We start from the raw sequence: 14,946 nt of genomic DNA, 5'->3' as shown, positions 1-14,946 counted from the left end.
TTGACGAAAAATCTTAAAATATGATTTTACGAACCTACAAAAAGTTCATTGAAAGGGTATTTGAAACTAATGATAAAATAAAGTTTCATTTAATTTAAGTTATTACTAAGTTAAGTTATGGGCATTTATTCAGAAAACTTATATTCCACTTTGACAATCTGGCAACTTTATTTTGTCGAAATCTCAAATTACTTTCCCTCTTTCAAAGTTTATTCATAGATCTATTTTTTTCTAGAAGCATAATTTCTTAGTTATCACAAAAGGAAACCTGATAATTCTTAAAAAATATAAATATTAACTTAATATCCCGCCATTGGAGCCATGTCAGGTGTTACCAGTTTCTGACATATCGAAAATCCTGGCAATTCTAGGAACTATGGTTTATAAACCAAAAAATCAGTTGGTCGCACTAAATGTCGTTTCTGCTTGTCATTTCTCGCCTCTGAAATTTTTTGCCGCAAATTGCAGGTAATTTCGCGAAGAAGTACCGGAGTCGCAGGAAGCCAAACCACATATAAAACAAAACAGCCTGGCACCTAGCAAGCGGTGCAGACGTCACAGTAAAATTCGAACCGAAAACCACAAAAAAGCACAAACATGCCGTCGCTGGAGGTGAGCGTAAACAAAGTGATAGTGCATCCTTTGGTACTGCTGTCCGTGGTGGACCACTTTAATCGGATGGGAAAGATCGGCAACCAGAAGCGCGTTGTTGGCGTCCTCCTGGGCTGCTGGCGATCCAAAGGAGTCCTTGACGTATCAAACAGTTTTGCGGGTGAGTAATGCCAAGGCATCAAAAGGCAGACCACAAAATGTGAAACCCCTCTTTAACTAGTGCCATTCGACGAGGACGACAAAGATAAGTCCGTTTGGTTCCTGGATCACGACTACCTGGAGAACATGTACGGAATGTTCAAGAAGGTAAACGCCAGGGAACGCGTCGTAGGATGGTATCACACTGGTCCTAAACTCCACCAGAACGACATAGCCATTAACGAGCTGGTCCGCCGCTATTGTCCCAACTCCGTGCTGGTAATCATCGATGCAAAGCCCAAGGACCTCGGTCTACCCACAGAAGCGTACATATCTGTAGAAGAGGTCCACGACGATGGCTCGCCCACTAGCAAGACTTTCGAGCATGTACCTAGCGAGATTGGCGCCGAGGAGGCGGAGGAGGTTGGCGTTGAGCACCTCCTGCGCGATATTAAGGACACCACCGTGGGCAGCCTGTCGCAGAAGATTACTAACCAGCTGATGGGCCTTAAGGGCCTAAATGCCCAACTGCGGGACATAAAGCAGTATCTGCAGCGCGTCGGTGACAGCAAGATGCCCATCAACCACCAGATTGTTTACCAGCTGCAAGACATTTTTAACCTGTTGCCCGACATAACCAACGACCAGTTCACGGGTACCATGTACGTGAAGACCAACGACCAGATGTTGGTCGTCTACCTGGCCTCTATGGTGCGTTCGATCATTGCCCTGCACAACCTGATAAACAACAAGCTGGCGAACCGCGATGCCGAGGAGGGCAAGAGCGATAGCAAGGACGCCAAGGAGAAGAACAAGGAGAGCAAGGATAAGGACAACAAGGAGACGAAGGACAAGGATGGCAAAAAGTCGGAGGAGAAGACCGACAAGGGCAAGGACGAGGGCGGCAAGGGTTCGCGCAAATAGGAGCGAAAGAAGAAGCGCAAGCCTCGTCGCAAGCGAAAGAAGCAGGGGCCGCAGGATTAGCTGCTGCTTCTGGCGTCCAAGAACTGGAACAACGTCTCCACTTTTCCGGCGTGGATGTGCAGTAGTCTCAGAAAATCAATCATTGCTACCATTCATCGTTCATTGTCCCTATGAAATCAAGATCCTTCTTTATTATTTCGTCAGCTACGCGTAACTAACTAACGGCAAGTTTATGTAATTAAAAATTAAATAATTTAAATACTCTGATTGTGTGCGTAAATGAAAATCAAGGGGGAAGTTGGCTTCATTACCTTTTTTTTCAGCAGCCTTTTGCCTTTTCTAATCCATTAGTAACAAGAAATGAGTCTGTTTTCCTTATTTCGTAAAACCGAAATTATATTTAAAACCAAATTAAAGCATCAGACACGTCGGAATAGCATTGTAAATGGCTGTTTTACAGTGCTTTTCCTTTGCGCAGGATAACAGCTGAGTAATGCATTGTACAGGGCGCTCTCTTTTTCAGAGCAGTTATTACTTAGAAAGCATTTTACCAAACTTCATTTCACTTACAGCTGAGCTAGTTAACGCTTACGAACTAAGGCTAGGGTTTCATTACTAACACCATCGTTGGTTGGACAACTAGAATACTTATGTTCACTATGAGCTTGCAAAGCAATCAAACTAGATTATACGTTGAGTTCCTCGTTCCTCCCTTTTGGGAAATGGTATACTGTGCACGAGGAGTCCTGCAAAATGGCTGCTTTGCAGGACTCCCGCTTGGTGCATTGGATTGGAGGCTTTCCTTAGACCAGCCACTCGCTGGCCAGCGGGAACTTGAGTGGCTGGCAGCTGCTGAGTTTCAGCGAGCAGTTATTGTCCTCGGCAGCATTTTGGATTCTGGGGGTCATCATGGGATTGCTCTGCACCGAGCAGAGGCTTAAACTATGGCTATGCGACTGCCTGAGACTAGCACTAATGATATCGCTGGTGATCCGGTGGTGATGCTGATACTGTTGTTGGTTCCGGATTCTGTTGTGATCCTCCGGCGGGCAGCTGTGGTTGCAGTTGAGATTGTTTGAGTGGAAGGCGGCGTGGCAGCTCCTTCCTTCGGCCCCCGAGGTTGTTGGTGACAAGCTGTTGCTGTTGCTGCTGCAGTTGAGGTTGTAGATCTTAATACTGGTGCAGCTGGTGCGGATGTTGAGGTGGACTTGGGCGTGGTCTTGTCACACCGTGGTGCCCTGCTGGCCGGGCACCACCGATCCGCAGTTTTCATCTGGCTGGAAGGACTCCTGCAGCCTCTGGCGGCAACCGCCCTTCGAGGCAAAGAAGAACTTGTAGATAATGTACATGGGGATGCACAGCACCGAAGAGCAGGTTACTGCCCAACCCACTTGGTAGCTCCAGTCCGGATAGTAGTACTCTTCGCCAAGCATCTCCTTGTAGCCCATGATGGAGAATATGAAGATGGTCTGTGGGGATATTGATTATGATTAAGTGAGTCTGGTCTGAACTCTGAGTTTTTCTCACCAGCAGGAATACAGGACTAATGTAGGTCCAGCAGATCCGCCAGAATAGTCCCTGGCTTGCTGCCCAGCATCTGTTCCACATCCGCGCTGAAGCGATCTACACCGTAGAACCAAAACACTCCGGCTGCCTCAACGAAGACCACAAAAAGAATCGCCAATCCAGGTCCGTAGACATTCAGGAAGTTGACCAGAACCACACCGCCCTAAAAGGAAGTATAACTAAGCTAATCTTGGGTTGTCATATTTGATTTGATGTTTCCCCATCTGTTTTAAAAGCTTATTGAGCTGAGAAACCTAATCATAACACCAATAAAAGGCTTCCACTCAACAGACTTCCTCTTAACTGGCACTGATTAATGGTCAAGGGCTGAGTTATTGAATAGCTTGATCCCTTGACCGATTCTGGTCACTCCGAGCTACTGGCCAAGTGACCAGGACAGGAAAAAAGAAGGCAGCAAATTACAATTTCAAATGTAATCAGATAAAGTGGCGGGAGGTAGAACCGGGCTGTGGCTGCAGGAGTTAGTGGTTGTTTGACCAGGTTGAAGGCAAACATGCCCGCTGCTCTTGACAGGTGATAAAAATGCAGGAGAGGAAGGGAGTGAGTGTGTGGAGATTAACTGGCCAACGATAAAAAGCACTTAACACGGCAATCCATCGACTCCCGGCTGGCATATTTAAACAAGGGTTGCTATCAACTAGATGGAGCGTTAAATGGGCCAGTTTGACATGCATGCATATGTATTTGGGGTGCTTAGGAGTTAATTAAGTGAATCAGGGCTTTCGGAGCCATCGACTACTCACGTAGGTCATCGTGGGCAAGGCGCACAGAAAGATAAAGGCAAGGAGCAGCAGGACGAACAGTTCCCTTCGTCTTCCAATAACTCGAGGATATTCATCGCACAGCGCCGTAATCATCGCCTCCAACCCGCCAAAGGTACTGTCCAGTCCCAGGGTGATCAGCATCAGGAAGAATATTATGCTCCAGAAAACCGAACCACTCATTGTGGCAATGGCCTCCGGGTAAACGATGAATACCAACCCGGGACCCTCCAAGCCCACTTTGTCGATTGAGGTCTTTTGCACGTAAGCCATATATCTAGAAATGGGCGATATCATAATTTTAGGTTTGAATATATTTCTTTAATCTATCTGTAAAGTGAAATTATTGCCTTTAAATAACTATATAAAATATCTGTAAGTGGGGAAAAATGTTAATGTTTTGAAACTTACCCCAAAACGGAGAAGATGACGAATCCTGCCAGGAAACTGGTGAGGCAGTTGATGCTACTCGTGATGAGGGCATCCCTATAGCAATTGTTGTTAAACTTGTTGTAGCTGGACAGGGCCAGCAGGGTTCCAAAGCCAGGACCCAAGGAGAAGAATATCTGCGATGCGGCGTCGATCCACACTTTTGAGTTCTTCAGCTTGTGCCACTCGGGAGTTAGGTAGTACTTGATGCCCTCATCAGCGCCGGGCAGGGAAACTCCCCTTACCAGGAGGATGATAAGCACCACGTACGGAGCCAGAGCTGTGACCCACACAACCTTTCCGGCGCTTCTTACTCCCTTCCACAGAGAGAAATACACCAGTACAAAGACTCCGAAAACACAAAGCGCTAGAGTGGGCTTCACAGGACCCATGAAGTCCAGTCCATTGCCTTTGTAGCTCTCCAGCACTTTTCGCCTGCAAATCGGACGCTTTAACGGATATCTGGGGATGTATATACAGGGGTACCCACTCAAAGAACTCCTTGGCTGGAGAGGTGGCAAATTCCGTGAAGTTCACACTGGTCACCTGCATACAGTTTTCTGTATTCCAGGGATTGTCGCAGGATGTCCACGGCAACTTGGATGTAAAGGAGGCGAAGAGGTAGTACACCGCCCATCCGATTATAGTGTTATAGTACATGCCCATATATATGTCAATCAGGCATATTGCATAGCCCACGCCTGGAAATTGTATGGGGTTTTGGGTTTAAGTTGGGAAATAATAGTTTTCATAATTCAAAACAATTAAAATAATATTTTAAAATGGTTCACTCAATATTAAATACTTAAATTAATGTTTATGTTTCTCTTCTGAATTCTGCCATCACATCGAAAGTTATGCAAAGTTCCTTTACAGTCCTTAAATCTCGATTAATTTCCTTAATTGCTCGCTTAACAAGGCTAAAAAACATTCAAATCATCAGCAACAGGTAGCTCCTGGCAGCCAGCTTAACTTGGCCTGGGAATGGCAATATTTCTGATTGAAAACGGGGAATCGGCAAAGCAATCGGAATATTCCCGCGTGACAATTTGCAGGTTTCATCTTTTATACAAACCACCCTCTGATTTTCCGCCCGCTTACTTATGAGGCCAATAAGACACGTCACGTGATTCTCCCTCCTTCAAGCTTTCCACTCGCTCTGCTTTCCGGCTGCTTTTCATTTCGAGTTGCTCGGCAAAAGGTTTGCCAAAGCAAACACTTGTTGAGCAAATGATGACTGCCACAAAGTGGTGTTTGCTCTTGGACTTTTTACGAGGGGTGTTCGGAGCGGGATTGGGAGTGGAGTGGGATTTGGCCTAGACAAAGTGACTTGGCAAAAGTTTGAGCGGACTTTAAGCGAGCGGCAAATCCAGTGGAGCAGGCCATACATTTTGTTTGTCACTTAATGGAATTATCAACTCGATATGCAAAACTTTGAATAGGACTTCCCCTCCAGTGGCTGCCTTTTCATCGCTGCTGTAAATCAATTTGAGGACAATTTAATTAGGGCCTTGAGCCCGGATAGAGGTCCTGATTTGGGCTTTGTGCGTTCCGCTTGAATGAGTCGTTAATTGTTGCAACAAATCTGGTGACTCTTATCCATTTCACTGCTTGATAATGTCGCAGGCACACACAATGGCTTCGTTTTTTTTACAGAATCCCCACTTCACCCCGAAAAGGAAACTTTGGTCCTTTGTGGTCCTTTGGCCAACAAGTGCGGGTGTCCTCGGAATCTGGCTGAGACAATAATGCTCGGCCGAGCGTAAAATATCAGACATCAACAACACACGAGTTTATGTTTCATATGAGTTTCGCAGGGCCACGTTGCGTATACTTAATTTCTCATTACAAAATGGTAGAGCCCCAGGCACAATCTCTTCGCAAATATTGAACGCTTTTATAGATTTCAATATGCAATATTTGTAATTCATTTAAATTGCCATTTAATCGTGTATTATATACGCATGCCTCCGGCTCGTTATTATTTATTTGTTATCATTTTTTAGGGTTCATTTGGCTTTTTTAATACCTTTTTATAAGGGAAATATATCTTGTCTTTATACACACCTTTGAGGGCCGGACAAATGCGCTTCCAAATGCTGAGGCAGCCACATCGATGAAACTGGCCCAGTGCCAGCTCCATGTAAAAAAGAGGGAGACCGCCGAAGATCAGGAATAGACAGTACGGAACCAGGAAAGCACCTCCTCCGTTCTGGTAGCAAATGTACGGGAACCGCCAAACATTTCCCAGGTCAACAGCGAAGCCAATGACGGCCAGTAGAAACTCCGCTTTTTGTCCCCAAGTTTCTCTAGTTCTTTCCGTCACGGACACAACCAAAATCCGCTGAAAAGGCAATCGAAATATTACATTATGTTCTTTATACCCTTCCAAATTTTATTTTAATTAGATTTTTGGTTAAGTAAATTTAGATCGGCTCAGTCTAGTGTTGTATTAGATCTTAATTTAAAAGGCGTATTATAATATAGATTATACGGAAAGATTGTTCTTAAATAATAAAAGTGTATTTTTCGGAAAATGGTATAGTGATAAATTCAGATATCCAGAAAACCTCACCTCATTGTTGGCCAATTTGGGGGCCAGTGGATCGGTGACCTTGGCAGGCGTTGTGTGGTCGCCGTCGTCCTCATTGGAGTCGTCCTCATTGTTTGGCGACTCCTTGTCATCGCTCCAGGGGGCAGTATGCGAGCGGCCTGTGGCGGCAACTGTTCCGCCGAAATCAGAGCTCCCGCTGCGGTCCATGTTGCAGTGAAGGGATCGTGTCAGGGACGGGGGCGTGGTGCCTGGAGGCGTGGCAGTGTACGCCGATCGCGGCACGAGCTTAGCCAGCCGAACTCTGGATCTGAACTCAGTCCGGGGCCAGAAAAAGCGATACCTGCGCTCTACCTGCGGCTTTTCACGGGCTCTTCCCCAATCCCAGCAATCCCAGCAATCCCAGCAATCCCTCGCTTTTCCGCTTTTCCGGCCCGTTTAGCGCTGTGGTCGCGAAAATTGCATTTTTCCCACGGCTCCTCACATGCTGGCCTCGCTGAATCGACTGGCAAATAACTGGAACCGGAGTTAAACAATCGCGTTAAATGGGGCATGCCTAATGATGGTCATTTATTTTATTTCTCCCCAGTGAGGCCTTCAATTTAACAGATTTTTGCATTTGCATTTTGCAACAGATTCGGGATGGTCAATTAATAGCCGTAACATTTCTGACGCATTTTACCACAGTTTCTACTTAATTCTGAACCCGTTCAATACCAATATCGTGAAAAATAGTAATTTTCGGAGGCCTGACAACCGTTTACCCTTGGCTACTTTAAAGCTTATCCTTGAGCTGCACTTTACATTTCGAATCGTACACCATGGCGTATGCTTAAAGAATCTCACTTTGCTAAATGAATTCACAATGAAAACAACCGCAGCCTTGATCTTCTTTGGGGCTTCAAACCCCTTCCTGGCACGACTTTTTAATTACCATTTAATTGTGGCACACACGCGAAGGCAAACAGCAGATAAAGATGAAGAAAGTGCGCCACATGTGCCGACGGTCGGCAGATGGAATTCCCGAATGGGAAGCGGTCTGATAAGACAAGTGCTAAAAATACAGGCCGGAGAGCAAAACTCAAAACAATCAAAAGACACTTTGAGATATGGAATGGTTACCAGATGTTTCACGGTAGATTTTTAAGAAATGAAAAGATATTTAGATATTATTTTAAGGTAACTTTAATTAAAATTTTGAAAATTAAATATTTCCTTCAGACAAGGCGAGCCATTGGCAACCCTTACCCACCCATTGGCAAACAATATTAAACTTATTTTTTAAATTTCTGAGTTAAGATTATATATATTAAATATATAAACTTAACAAGAAATTGCTCTGAACAGCGAGATGAGAAATTTTGTGGTTGTAAACGTTTTCTAGACTTACTTGATGGAAGCTTTAAAAAACGAACTTCTTTGACACACTCTCTTAAGTTTCACAAAAAAAGATTAACTTGGGCACAAACTTTAAATTAAACACTGTTATTAATGTCCCAGGCACTGCACAAATGAACAAGGTTTCTGACTTCCATGCGTTCGATTTGAGAGACGCGCGCCGCTCCTTTGGCCCAACGCCACTGATGAATCCTGCGGCCGTGGTTGTCCTTTTATACGCTGGATGCGCAGGCGGGCGCCAGCTTGTCGTCGGCAGGACGACGAACCGACTGTTCTTCGGCAGGGCTTTGGTCAGGGTATCCTTTGGGGCGGAGCCGGGGGCTTGCGAGCTACCGAGTTGGGACTCGACAGGTGGCAAAGTGTAACTTAAATTGCAGCAAACTGTTGCTCATCGAAGAAGTTGATAGAAATCGAACGTCCGCCCCTGCCTCCTCGAAAGTGGGGTTGTGGTGGGCGTGGCCATTAAGAGCGCCTAGTTTGACTTGTTAAATGGTTGCCACATTACCGTCCTGTCCGGCCGATTGACAAGAGCAAAAGTTCCATTTCACTAATTCAGTTTCGAGTTTGAATGGATAATTGCGGAAATTGCATTACGGCAAAACAAATTAGTAGAAGAATTTAAGTATTTAAGCAATTATTATGCTTATCGCCAAATTAAAGTGTAATTTTATGATAACAATAAGCACATAATTATGGAAATAAGAGACGCGTAACTTCACCAATTTGAAATTTGGAGTATAGTAATTGTTTAGCAGCAACTTATATATATATTGAAACTATTTTATATTTATTATCTATTTATACATATATTCACTGTCCATCCGAACTAAATAAACTTGTTTGAATTCCCTTTAAATTTAGCAAAAAACGACAAATTTCACTCGCGGATATTTGCCAGATGTTTACCCCTTGAAGAGCGGCAGCTATCTGGTTTTTAAAGGCCCGGGATTCTTCCATTTGATCACTCGGTTTTAATGGCAATAAGTAAGTGTTTTTTAATGTTCAATCGGTTTTTGCTTATTTATTTGCTAATTATTATCACTGCGAGCGGAGATTGCGAGCGTGGCCCGCGCACTCGACTCGGATTGCCAAGTGGGCAAATCAGTAAGCCAGCAAATCAGTAAATCAGCGTAATTGCAAATCGCCATCGGCAGTATAATTCGCGGATTGGGGGACTGGGGGGTAAAATCTGGAGTCCAGATGGGTAGCACACGTTTTTTGTGGTTGGGGTAGGCGGTCTTGTAGCTGCCGAGGAGCGAAGCAGACTGATCTTTCTGCCGTTTAGACGCTCTGTCTGTCGCTGGAGCGCCCACCGGTATTATTCACCACCAAAGTCATCCACCAACGTCAGCGGATCTTCGCTGAATGTGCGTTCCTGAACTATTTTGCCACAAAACTGGGCTTGCGTAACTGTAACCCGACATCGAATTTCCTAGCCAAGCCACAAACTACGTCATCGGCTCCACAATTATTATGATAAACGGAAGGCGCGAGATCTGAATGGATTGCCATTGATCAGGTGGTAAATCCAAGTCGGGAAACAGGGTTGGGATGGAAGCGTATTTATTATAAATGTCAGCCTCTCTTATTAAGTGACTAAATCGAAAAATAAATCACTGGTGAGTAATAAACTAATAGATCTAATATATAAATCCACATATATATATATATATATATATATGTATATAAAAATATTTACAAAAAATATTGTTTTAAACTATATTCCAGCAATTATGGTTTTTTTGTTGAAAATTTAAATAAGCAATAGCTCCAAAACTGTACCGCCAAAGTGCTTAGTGTTTCTCAAACTGCGTTGGCAGCCCTGGTTAAATTATTGGTTCTTAGCCAAGATAAGGTCACACCTAACGTCCATTCGCACAAATGCGCTGACAAAACAAATATTTTTTTAAATAAAAAAATAAATAATTTATCCCAAGAAATGCGATTGACAAAGCTCTGGCAGAATCGCTCTCCCGGCGACCGCCACCTGAGCACATATTTTTGCTTTGCGGCAGTGCGGTTACTGCTGGTATTTGTCCCCCAACTTGGCTATGTGCATCCGGATGAGTTTTTCCAAAGTGTAGAGGTGATGACTGGTGAGGATTGAGGAAGGCAATATTCCCGAATAGGTTTACTAAATCGCCGGCTTACAGGTGACCACTTTCGGCTGGAACACACGCGCACCTGGGAGTTCAACAATTCTCTGCCTGTGAGGTCAATAGTTCTGCCCTTCGCTCTCCTTCGGATTCCATGGAGCTTCTACGAATTCTTGGCGGAGTGCCTGAGAGCCGGGTGGCAATTGGAGCTCCTGGGAACCTACACCTACGTGGTGTTCCCCCGACTGATTTACACTCTGATCTCCTTCACCAACGACTACTGCTTGTACCGCATTTGCCGGCTTTATGGACTCCGTTTCGAAATCCGCCTTTTGGCAATGGGAAGCTCATGGATTCTTCTGGTTTTTGGCACCCGCACCTTCTCGAACAGCCTGGAAATGGCCATGTGCTCCTGGCTGCTCTGTTTGGTATCCGAATGCATGCTGCGCACGAACACTGTTGTATATAAAAAGGAATTTCTGGAGGAGAAGTACGACAAGGCAGAGTCCATTAGCGAAAGAGTGCGGATTTGGAAGCTAAAAAACTCCCTGCCGGCGCACAACCTGCAGCACCTAATGGCCATGTCGACGATCTGCGTAGCTGGGGTGTTCAACAGACCCACCTTCTTGCTCTTTGGAGCGCCTATGGTCTTCTTTTGGCTGCTACGAGGAATGGGAACCAGAAGCATTACCTTCAGGGACTTTAATCTTCGCATAGCGCTCTTCTGTTTGTGCTCCCTGCCTGCCCTGATCCTCTTCATCTTTTGTGACTCACTGTATTATCAACATCTCACTCTCGGAGAGCTCCACATGATGCACTTGAGTATCGACAACTTCGTTTTCACGCCCTGGAACTTTATCAAAGCCAATTTGGATTCTGCCCAGACAGCCAGCCACGGAGTTCACCCTTGCTATGTCCACCTGATGGTCAATATGCCAATGCTGTTTAATGTCCTCGCTTTGGCTTCATTGGGAGCATTTGCCCAGCTTTTGCTGAGATTCTTCCGGGCAGAATACCAAGTGCTGCCTCGCTTCCAGAGTATCGTATCCCTGATGTCAGGGGCCATCTTTGTGCCACTTTTCTTTCTCTCATTAATCAACCACCAGGAGCCGCGCTTCCTGCTACCCGTGACCTTTCCCCTCTTACTGCTTCATGCTCCAAAACTGATCACAGGATTTAGTGCCAAGTACCCTTTCCAGAAGGATCACCCGCTGTTGCGTTGGTTCTACGACAGACTGCTTTCAAGCAAAGCTTCAGGACCTTACCTGCTTAAGATCTGGTACGTGAGCAATGTGGTGCTAACCCTTTTCTTCGGCTTCATCCACCAGGCGGGCATTTATCCCTTGGCAGCGGACATGTCGCATGTGATAGCCACTAAACCGGGAGCCACGCACGTGCACCTAATAACATCGCACATCTACAGCCTACCCCTGCATTTAATCAACATCCCCAGCTCGAGAGTTCTGCACTTCAATAGGCAGACCCATCAGCGATATCGCCGTCCAAGAGACTTCTATATGTACGAGTACGGAGGCCTTTCCTTACACTCCCTGCTGCAGAAGGTAAAGCTGATTAGTGGAAACTGTGAAGTAAAGCAGTCGGGACCAAGTCGCCTGCGCTACAAGCTATATTTGGCCATTCCGGCATCGTTAAGTGCAGATCTCCACGAGGCGCTGGTACACTCCAATGCCAGCAGCTACTTGAACTTTGAATTACTAAACGTCTTCTATCCGCATCTGTCCACGGAGGCATTTCCTCGCCTGCAGGGCAGGCATCCCTGCGATGTGGATGCTCCCCACTGGGCGCATGACGACCTACGGGGTACCTGTGCCGTGGAGCAACCACCAGCGTTTAGTTTCGCCTATCTAAACAAGCAATTCAGCTCTTTCGTCCATCAATTAGGCCTGGCGCTCTACGAGATCGATGTAAAGCGGAAAACGCCGCGTTCTGTGTTATTAAAGAAGACCTCGTTGTCGGAAACTCCGGTTTAGGGCTTACTCTTTGGCCATTCCAAGTGCCTTAAACCAAAGTTGTAGGCTAAGAAGAGCTATTTATTGTAACTGAAGTCTTGTGAAGCACCACTTCCGTGAGCATAACCCTCTTTATTGTAAGGCTTAACTTATGTAAACATTCCTAATTACTGCACAAGGCAATGAAGTTTAAAAATGGTCTAGTCACAACCAAATATCTTCTAGTACTAAGCTATCGATTAAGTTTTGACAAATACTCTAGGCAATCCAAGTTAGTTTTTCTAAGGACAATAATACTGAGTGAGCAAAGATAGTTGAAGCAGATGGAGAAACACTCATAATCAGAGGTAAGTTGATCTCTGACAGAAAATCACTTAAACTGTTCCACCTAACAATCAGTAATAAGAATCGAAATTCCGTCCATTTCAGTTGTCGAGAGCTGGGAAAGGGTAATCCATTTGACACGCCGCTGGCTGCTAATTCCCAACAAACATCTGAGGGCGTGGGGCGCGGCATCCGCGTTCATTGAACGTTACCCGGCAGAAATATCATTGCGGAGGCAATTGTGTTCTGATTTAGATTTTTGTATTTGGGCTGCCTAAGCCGTAAACCCGTTTTGGCAATGTGGCGACAATTGGACTATAAAATGCCAAAGAATTTTACCCAACAGCATCAGTTACTGACAACCCAACCAACCCAAACAACCAAATCAACATGAAGGTAAGTTACAGTTGGCAAGTCGGGAAGTTCATTCGTTAAAGGATTTGTTTTCAACTCTTTTTTAGTTCCTCATCTGCTTGGCTCTCTGCATCGCCGCCGCCCAGGCCGGCTACATCGCCTCTCCAGTGGCCACTTACGCCGCTGCTCCGGCCTATGCCGCCACCTATGCCGCAGCTGCTCCCGTGGCTTACAGTGCCCCCGTAACGACCTATGCTGCTGCCGCTCCTGCCTACTCGACTTACGCCGCTGCTGCTCCTGCCTACTCCACCTATGCTGCCGCCGCTCCCGCATACACAGCCTCAGTGTACAGCGCTCCGGCTTATACCGCTCCTGTGGCCACCTATGCCGCCGGTGCCGCCTACGCCGCTCCGATCACCACCTACTCGGCTCCTGCTATCGTCAGCCCCTTCCTCAAGAAGAAGTAAGCAGGACCCATCATTGAGCCATCCAAACGATTCGATAAAATAAATTAAACGCCAATCTAAACGAAGTCTATGACACTAGCAAATGAGATTTATGTAGCTTCATTCATAATTATGTAATTAATGTTATGGTGTGCGGCTTACAATCATCTTAGGTACACTGTATTCTATTAGAAACGACTGATTCGCCCGAATAGGATTATTTTTGTATTCTCCAAAACGGCAAACAGGAAAGGACGATTACAAGTTACCGCTACGGGATTCCCAAAACTTCTTGTCTTCTGAGCTCCTGAAGTGAAATTCAACAATTGTAAACAAAACTTAGTTAGCTCAACGTAAAAACTGAACCTGGGGTTGTCAAGGACCTCGTTCCCTGTTCATCCACCCTGAAGAAAACCGAGTGCGCTATGCTGTCGATCCTTAAGGTGTCCTTGGTCTTAGTAAGGTCAGAGAGATCGGCTTGCTCAAATATTTTCTTTACTCCTAGATCCATTAATGGCTGGGCCATATCTTGGTCGTATTTTACCTTGAATTTCGGCAAGGAGAGATGTATTCTTTTGGGTTTTAAGCCGACCAGGCTCAGGTGCTCCAAGTTGTCCTCCAGATTCTGGATACCTTGAGCTTGTCGCGGAACGATCAGAAGCATGGATAACGATGAGTTGGCATAGGGCAAGATCGCTAAGTGGGAGTCCAATTTTTTTTGAAAGTCATGCCTCAGGACTGCTACCAGGTTCATCATTTCCACAGGCACTGACCGTTTCTCACTCGGCATGTAGAAATAGCCTGGGGCACCCATTTCCATTTTGAACATCCATTGCGAATAAAAAGGTACAACGTTTACTATAACCACTTTTGTCGAATCATCTAGCCAGGAAGGATCAATGAGGTTGGCGAACCTGCCTCTCGTTCTCGAAGATATCCACTGGTTGATCTTGTTGGCTCCCTTAATACCAAGTTCCATGCTGTCGGCAGCGATATTGAAGTATTTCCGTGATATTTTCTGATAGGTGGGCAAAATGTGGTACCCATTCTTTAAGTACATTCGGCTGATGATATTTAAAATACGAGGTTTTCGTTGAAAGGCTTCTATTGCCTCCGTTTTCGTAGTTCCACGAATATTGAGGATATCCGTCAACTCAGCTTCTGTTTCTCCAGCTGCTCCCAGGTAAACTTGGGCCAGGGCCTGGTTGATTGCAGTTGGGCAAATGACGAGATTAGTGTCGGCCAATTCTAGAATCACCTTAGAAAACAGCTGAAGCGCTGAAAACTTTTCTGAGGAGACTACATCTGGAGTGCAGTATACCAGCAGAAGACACCACACGATCCTGGACATTGTTG

At 45.4% G+C, this 14,946-nt stretch overlaps 5 protein-coding genes across 5 annotated transcripts; 3 read left to right on the top strand and 2 right to left on the bottom strand.

Annotated features, from left to right (window-relative positions):
• Window positions 1-407: 407 nt before the first annotated feature.
• On the top strand, window positions 408-1,941 carry LOC108107389 (26S proteasome non-ATPase regulatory subunit 7). The gene is made up of 2 exons (XM_017214906.2): window positions 408-772; window positions 833-1,941. Exons 1-2 carry the CDS (start codon window positions 598-600, stop codon window positions 1,672-1,674), a joined length of 1,017 nt encoding a protein of 338 aa, XP_017070395.1. The 5' UTR covers window positions 408-597; the 3' UTR covers window positions 1,675-1,941.
• Window positions 1,942-2,054: 113 nt separating this feature from the next.
• On the bottom strand, window positions 2,055-7,388 carry LOC108107388 (sodium-dependent serotonin transporter). The gene is given in 8 exon segments (XM_017214905.2): window positions 2,055-3,143; window positions 3,202-3,252; window positions 3,254-3,403; window positions 4,005-4,299; window positions 4,434-4,886; window positions 4,942-5,152; window positions 6,519-6,795; window positions 7,027-7,388. Coding segments are annotated over 8 exon segments (1,869 nt in total). The 5' UTR covers window positions 7,213-7,388; the 3' UTR covers window positions 2,055-2,897.
• Window positions 7,389-10,280: 2,892 nt separating this feature from the next.
• Window positions 10,281-12,487, top strand: LOC108107470 (GPI mannosyltransferase 4). The gene is made up of 2 exons (XM_017215017.2): window positions 10,281-10,496; window positions 10,554-12,487. Exons 1-2 carry the CDS (start codon window positions 10,340-10,342, stop codon window positions 12,485-12,487), a joined length of 2,091 nt encoding a protein of 696 aa, XP_017070506.2. The 5' UTR covers window positions 10,281-10,339.
• Window positions 12,488-13,075: 588 nt separating this feature from the next.
• On the top strand, window positions 13,076-13,672 carry LOC108107471 (cuticle protein 16.5). The gene is made up of 2 exons (XM_017215018.2): window positions 13,076-13,186; window positions 13,252-13,672. The coding sequence occupies exons 1-2, from the start codon at window positions 13,181-13,183 to the stop codon at window positions 13,609-13,611; spliced, it is 366 nt and encodes a 121-aa protein (XP_017070507.1). The 5' UTR covers window positions 13,076-13,180; the 3' UTR covers window positions 13,612-13,672.
• A 9-nt stretch (window positions 13,673-13,681) lies between these two features.
• On the bottom strand, window positions 13,682-14,941 carry LOC108107193 (serine protease inhibitor 42Dd-like). The gene is made up of 2 exons (XM_041819814.1): window positions 13,957-14,941; window positions 13,682-13,897 (listed from the first exon to the last, which is right to left on the bottom strand). Exons 1-2 carry the CDS (start codon window positions 14,939-14,941, stop codon window positions 13,779-13,781), a joined length of 1,104 nt encoding a protein of 367 aa, XP_041675748.1. The 3' UTR covers window positions 13,682-13,778.
• Between the last annotated feature and the right edge of the window lie 5 nt (window positions 14,942-14,946).

This window comes from Drosophila eugracilis, unplaced genomic scaffold (assembly GCF_018153835.1).
Source record: "Drosophila eugracilis isolate 14026-0451.02 unplaced genomic scaffold, ASM1815383v1 contig_1765, whole genome shotgun sequence".
Lineage (NCBI taxonomy): Eukaryota > Metazoa > Arthropoda > Insecta > Diptera > Drosophilidae > Drosophila > Drosophila eugracilis.
The sequence above is the reverse complement of the archived record's forward strand: the minus strand, read 5'-3'. Positions and strand labels throughout refer to the sequence as shown.

What these genes read in the sequence shown, in the direction of transcription:
- LOC108107193 (XM_041819814.1), bottom strand. Translation starts at nt 14,941, where the DNA reads ATGTCCAGGATCGTGTGGTGTCTTCTGCTGGTATACTGCACTCCAGAT. An exon ending in GAGGTCCTTGACAACCCCAG is followed by an intron (nt 13,898 to 13,956) that starts GTTCAGTTTTTA and finishes ATTTCACTTCAG; the next exon opens with GAGCTCAGAAGACAAGAAGT.
- LOC108107470 (XM_017215017.2), top strand. Translation starts at nt 10,340, where the DNA reads ATGCGATTGACAAAGCTCTGGCAGAATCGCTCTCCCGGCGACCGCCAC. An exon ending in AAGTGTAGAGGTGATGACTG is followed by an intron (nt 10,497 to 10,553) that starts GTGAGGATTGAG and finishes GCCGGCTTACAG; the next exon opens with GTGACCACTTTCGGCTGGAA.
- LOC108107389 (XM_017214906.2), top strand. Translation starts at nt 598, where the DNA reads ATGCCGTCGCTGGAGGTGAGCGTAAACAAAGTGATAGTGCATCCTTTG. An exon ending in CGTATCAAACAGTTTTGCGG is followed by an intron (nt 773 to 832) that starts GTGAGTAATGCC and finishes CTCTTTAACTAG; the next exon opens with TGCCATTCGACGAGGACGAC.